This window comes from Dysidea avara, chromosome 5, assembly GCF_963678975.1.
Source record: "Dysidea avara chromosome 5, odDysAvar1.4, whole genome shotgun sequence".
NCBI classification, from domain to species: domain Eukaryota; kingdom Metazoa; phylum Porifera; class Demospongiae; order Dictyoceratida; family Dysideidae; genus Dysidea; species Dysidea avara.
Genome location: NC_089276.1, coordinates 34,816,475 through 34,823,278, shown reverse-complemented (window position 1 = coordinate 34,823,278; position 6,804 = coordinate 34,816,475). Strand labels below are relative to the sequence as shown.

General features: G+C 42.6%; 1 protein-coding gene across 1 annotated transcript; it reads left to right on the top strand.

Moving 5' to 3' along the window:
* Positions 1-1,386: 1,386 nt before the first annotated feature.
* LOC136255222 (uncharacterized) lies at positions 1,387-2,840 on the top strand. Its single transcript, XM_066047948.1, has 2 exons — positions 1,387-2,213; positions 2,294-2,840. The coding sequence occupies exons 1-2, from the start codon at positions 1,387-1,389 to the stop codon at positions 2,838-2,840; spliced, it is 1,374 nt and encodes a 457-aa protein (XP_065904020.1).
* The last annotated feature ends 3,964 nt before the right edge of the window (positions 2,841-6,804 follow it).

Sequence of the window (6,804 nt, the reverse complement as noted above, 5' to 3'; positions counted from 1 at the left end):
TTCTCCAATCTTTTTTTGACTGTTACTTGCTTTCAGGGTTTCACAAAAGGATACCAGTGTTTGCACATCTGTGTATTGAACACTTTCCAGGATGAAACAGTTCTTGTTGTAAAGACTTTGAGCAGTCATAACAATGTCTTCACTGAGTAGCTGCTGGGATATCATCAACTGTAAAACCACCTCAGCATCCATGTTGACTGACAAGTAGTCATAGTAGTGGTTGATAAAACTCTTTACTGCAGAAAAAAACATTACAAGATGGTTGTTATTAACTCACCTTACCAGTATTAACTTGAAGAACTGGTTCAGCTATAGCGACATCATGTAACATTGATGGATCATAGATTACTGGATGATTTCCTATCTGAAGGTGCTGTAAACCAATGTACCAAAACTGGTCACAGTTTTGTTGAGCAAACTGATATGCATGATCAGCACAACAGGTAGGAATGTACCAGTACACCTCTATGCAACCTCTCTCCAAGTGTTCTAAGATGCAAACTCCATTTTTGATATCCATGATTACTGTCTCTAGCTGTTGACGAAAATCTAACAAATCTTGTACTGTTACATCATCGGGATCTTTTTTCAATTTTGATACCACTTTAGTGTAGTATTTCTCCTTGACTTCTTTGCTTGGAGAATTTGGTAAAAGATCCTTCAGCTTCTTTGTGAATATGGCATTTTTGTAATTTTCAAGCAATTTATCAGCTTGTTTAATGTCTGAAGATACAGCCATAGCCTCTAACAGTCGAATATCAATCCAACTCCAGTATGGTGATTCAGCCAGTGTGTCAAATATTGTGTCAATATTCTTTGATGCTTTTATGTCATCAACAACCTTCTGGGTAAGCTGGGCACCATCTGGTGTGTTGATTTGCTCAATACAGGCTCTTCGTACTATTGAAAAATCAGCATTTCGCAGCAACTTGGTCATTTTAGAAGTAAGACTAATGAATGCCTTTGTAACACTTGAAAATTGATGAAAATCCACTTTGTGACTATCAGGATCAGCTGTGTACATGAGATGTATAGTAGCATGCATAATTATATAGTAGCTAATTTTTTTGCAGATATTTATGTATTGTGCATAAGTATTATACATGCATTTCACAGTGTGTTGATTGTGCACATGCACTAGATCTACAGGGTCAGAGAGTAAAGTGTACTTATGTTAGTCATGTACTCAGGAGTTATGGAAGTAGTTACTAGTTAATGTAGCTATATGCACTTCTTAAACATGTAATATTACTGATTGTTTCTTTTGTAATGTAAGGAATGTAATTAGTGTGTGTTTGGAATCACGTGATAAGAATTGTTCTGCCTCGTGTGTCCTTATCACTGTTATTCGAGATTCTTACATTGGTGCCGAAACCTGGGACAGTTATGGCGACAGGAGTAGGATTTGCCCTACCCGAACCCCTACATGATGAAGACTCTCGATCATGGTTCAAGAGATTTGAAGTGTGTGCGGCAGCGAATGGATGGGATGAAGCGAAGAAGTTGTTACGTCTTCCTACGTTGCTTAGAGGCCGCGCCTGGGCGGTTTTCGACTCTCTGGGTGAAGCTGACACGGACTCATACGAACACCTGAAGGCGGCGCTCCTTCGCCGTCTGAGTCCAGACACCGAGGAAGACAGACTGGCTGCTCGCGAGCGATTATCCGTGAGGAGGTTTCGAGATGGGGCAGAAAGCATCGATGAACTAGCTCGTAAGCTGGAGAGATTGTTAGACAGGGCATCACCGGGACTTCTGGAAAACGTGAGAGATACAGAGCTAAGGTTTCATTTGATTAACTCTCTTCCGGAGAAAGTTGCGTTTCAGCTAAAACTCTTACCAAAAGTTAGCTTTGCGGATACCATCTCAAAGGCCAGGGAAGTTTGTCTCATTTATAACCGGGCAGATGCCGCCAAGCTAGTCAACCAGGTCCAGGACACAGTGGCAACTACCAGACTAGACCGAATGGAAGCAACACTAGAGAATCTCTCTGCACAGCTAATGGCCCTCGGTACCCAACGTAGGGATGTCACTCAATGCCATAATTGTGGGAAGCAAGGCCATCTTGCAAGAAACTGTAGAATGCGGCGACCACCCACAGTGCCAATCTGCTTTAATTGTGGAAAGCGAGGACATCTAGCACGCAACTGCTGGGACCAGGGAAACGACAGGGGGAGCATCCCAACTCAGCGAGCAGGGAGTGCTCCCAGACGCAAGTGAGTGCTCGCACAACACAACACATTCCAGCAATCACACAGACACACAATCTAGTAAGAGTTACATGTATAACTGGTAGAATAAATAATGAGGCAACACAAATGCTCCTTGACTCAGGTGCTTCCTGTTCAGTAGTTAGTAAGCTGCACATAAATGTACCACACATGTCAGCTGGGCAGTCCATACAACTTGTTAACGCAGATGGCAGATCCTTCACAACACTGGGTACATCACTGATGAGAGTGACACTAGGGGAGTTGTCAGCTGACCACAGTTTTGTAGTGGTCAAACAGCTGTCCATACCTGTCATTCTGGGGTGTGACTTCATGTCTCAGCATGGCTTCGTCCTAGATATCCAAGCAGGGACAGTACACCAGTCAGGGCGTCCAACCCTTAAGTTACCCCTAGATACTCATAAGACTGAGAACTGTAATCCCCTACTCTTAGATGAAGATCTGCCACAGGCCATACCATCAAAGAGTAGCACAAGTCACTGCCAGTTTGACCTGCCAGGGAATGCTCACCCAGCTTTGCAGGAAGTCATAGATGAGTACAAGGGGTTATTCTCGCAACAGCTAGGACAGACCAACCTCACTAAGCACATCATTGACACAGGTGATACATGACCAGTAAAAGTTCCACCCTGACCCATCCCCTTCCACCTTGTTGACCAAGTCGAACATCAACTTAGAGACATGGTGCAAGAGGGAGTCATTAGACCAAGCAGTAGTCCCTGGTGTGCACCAGCTGTCTACGTACCAAAGCCAAATGGGGAGATACGCATTTGTGTAGACTTTGTGCAACTCAACCGTATCACTAAGAAGGACTCCTATCCAGTCCCTAGGGCAGACAGACCCCACCAACGTCTTGCAGGCAAACAGGTATTCTCAAAACTGGACCTGAAAAGTGCTTATTGGCAGTTCCCCATGCACCAGGCATCCATAGAGAAGACAGCCTTCAGTCCAGGGCCAGGATATGGTTTGTGGGAGTTTGTGGTAATGCCTTATGGACTAACTGGTGCCACTCAGACCTGTCAGCGTGGTCTTGATGGACTATTCAGTGAGTGCCATAATTGTGTTGACAATTATGTAGATGACATCATCATATTTTCAGATGACATGGAATCTCACATAACCGACTTGAGACAAGTGCTAGAGAAGTTACAGTCTGCAGGCTTCACACTGAAGGGATCCAAATGCCTTCTGGGTCAGAGTTCCATCACTCATCTAGGCTTTCAGTACTCGTCCCAAGGAGTCTCCCCATCTACAGACAAGACCAAAGTGATTGCAGAATGGCCAACACCTATATCTCCCAAGGAACTCAGGTCCTTTCTAGGGCTTGCTAATTTCTATCGGAATTTTGTTCCAGGGTTTGCCAACATTTCATCCCCACTCAATGAGCTAACCAGCAATAAGACTTCCTTCATTTGGACAGCATGTCACCAAACAGCTTTTGACACCCTCCGACAAAGTCTGATGTCACCTCCAATCCTGGACTACCCTAAAAGAACTGACTACTTCATCTTAACAACTGATGCTTCAGATGTGGGATTGGGTGCAGTGCTCTCCACTTCTCAACAAACAGTCATTGAATTTGCTAGCAGAGCACTGACCTCAGCTGAGAAGAAATACACCACTTCAGAGAAGGAGTGCCTGGCTATTGTGTGGGCCACACGCAAGTTTCGTCACTACCTTCTAGGCACATCATTTACTTTAGAAACTGACCACAAACCACTTGAGTGGCTACAATCCCACAAACAGAGCCAAGCCCGTTCGCAACGCCTAGAGTGGTGGTCTCTTGAATTGCGGGCATATGACTTCAAAATCACTTATCGTCCAGGTAAAGACAACCAGTGTGCTGACACCTTGTCCAGACTACCTGTATCACTTGTGGCTTCAGAGACACCAATCGCACTACAACAAATTGCCACAGCCCAGAACCAGGATCCTATTTTGTCAATGGTTTGTGCACATTTAAGAGATAACCCAGGGACAGTGCCGACTTCAAACCATTGGCAAAAGTTCCCCCTTCGGCGCTATAAACAGCTATGGTCCCAGCTCAAACTCTCTAATCAGGTCCTGTATCGCGTAGTGAAATCCCCAACCATGGTTGAGGACAAGATGCTCATTGTTGCCCCCCAATCCCTCCACCAATTCTTCCTAGAGGAAGCTCATGACAGGGCAGGGCATCAGGGTTCAGAGAGGACACTTGACAGGCTATCACAGACTGCATACCGGGTGGGTATGGCTAGAGAGGTGAGCCAGTATTGCAGTCACTGCTTTACCTGCCAAACGGCCAAGGCTCTGCCCCACACTCCAGTCCCATTACAACCTGTAATTGCTTCTAGACCATGGGAGCTAGTCGCTGTAGATGTGCTCAAGGTGCCAATGTCACGAAATGGCAATGAATACATTTTGGTGGCACAGGACTACTTTTCTAAGTGGCCTTTTGCTATGCCCATGCCTGATCAGAAGGCAGATCGAATAGTGCGAATCCTAAAAGACCAAATCTTTACAGTGGTGGGCCCACCTGAAAAGCTGCACTCAGACCAGGGACGTAATTTTGAGAGCCACATCCTCTTAGAACTCTGCAAAGCATTTAAGGTTGTAAAATCTCGTACCACCCCATATCACCCAATGGGAGATGGCCTGGTGGAACGAATGAACAGAACACTGCTAAGTCTCTTGCGTGGCTATACACAGAATGACGAAGATTGGGAAGATCATCTCCAATTGCTATTATATATCTATCGCACTACCAGACATCGTGTCACAGGCATGTCACCACATGAAGTCCTTTTTGGGTACAATCCCCCCTCTCTTGCTATCCCCATCCTAAACGTTCCAGAGGCACTAGACCCTAGTAAGTACAGTGATCGACTACAGAAGAAACTCCTTGAACTAAGAGAACTTGTAGAAGCCAACATAATTGAGTCTGCAGCACAACAACAGAAATCATATCACAGTGGAGAGGAAATAAGACTAGCTGAGGGACAAAAAGTACTTGTAAGTAATCCAACTCGAGGGAAACTGGATGCACGGTGGACTGGGCCATGGACTGTACTAAAACAAATCGATGCAACCAGTGTAAAGGTGAAGATGGGATCTAGAGAACAAGTAATTCACATGAACCGGATCCGTCCACTGCTAATGAAGGACACTTCAACTACTGAAACTCTCACTTGGGAACCTCCCCTATTCACACATACTGAATCAAGCACCGCAGAGGAGCAGAATGATTCACCAACTCTAGACAACAATCATGTAGTGGAACAGACAACTCGCAGTGGCCGTGTAATTCGTCCAGTAGACTATTATGGATACTGACTTGTTTTTATGTTTCTTTTGTAGGACATACTCTGTAAGTGGGACTAACATTTTAAGGGGGGAAGTGTGTAATATTATTGATTGTTTCTTTTGTAATGTAAGGAATGTAATTAGTGTGTGTTTGGAATCACGTGATAAGAATTGTTCTGCCTTGTGTGTCCTTATCACTGTTATTCGAGATTCTTACAAACAATTTTCAGTTGTATACTGTAGGGAGCCAAGAACTGTATGAATGGGTAAAGTAATTTACATAAGAGTTGTATCTAGGGATTGGCTGATTATGCTTCTAAATTTATAGTAATCCCATCTATGTATCAGTTTCAAAATTATTCCTGGGAGTAATAATACAAAGTACGGTAGCAAAGGTGTAATAGTCAAGGAGTCATTATCTCTGGTGTTTATTAACACTGTACAGTCGTTTTATAGTCTTATATATCAGCTTAGTTTTCTTTGCAAGGCAATCATGCCTTTTACAGGAGTGAAGAAAAAGCTACAACAAAAAGTACTACGTACCTAGCTAGACATAAAAAGTTAACAAACTAGCTATTAAAAATTCAAAAATAGGGATCATTATAATACACATACCACAAAAAGTAAGGAAACAGGCTCAAAAGTATTACAGTTGAAAATTAATGAGAATGATCCATGGAACGAAAAGTCAGGAAACAAGCTACTTGCTAAAATGAGGCACATTTTAATGCCTACTTTTGGCTAACATGTTGAAATGAGACTAGCTATATCAAATTAGCCAAAAGTAGGCATTAGAATGTGTCTCAAGTAGCCATCTAATCTTGTTTGACTGGTTTCATTGCATGAATCATTATTATTTAGCTTTAACATTTTTGAGCTTGTTTCCCTACCTTTGTAGCATGTGTATTATATCAATCCTTACTTTCTTTAAAAAATTAAAATTAATTTAATAGCTAGTATAGACATTTCATTTGCAATTTGAAAAACAACTGGTATCAAAATAATCAAATAGAGCAGTCAGATAACACATAAATGATCGTATAACTATTGCTGTATTAGTATCCAGGCTGATTTTAGATTAGCAAAGTTTTAGGGGTCTTTTCATGGACTTTATATTACACTGCAAGTAAATCAAAGAATTGTTTTCAGAATTATTCTTACTTCTTTTAGAGAACTATTATGTAGGGACCCGCCGATTATGCTCATAATTTTACCTATTATGCTATGCTGCACTGCTCAAAAATTCACCTATTATGCTTAAATTAATGCTCAACATTTACCTATTATGCTCGAC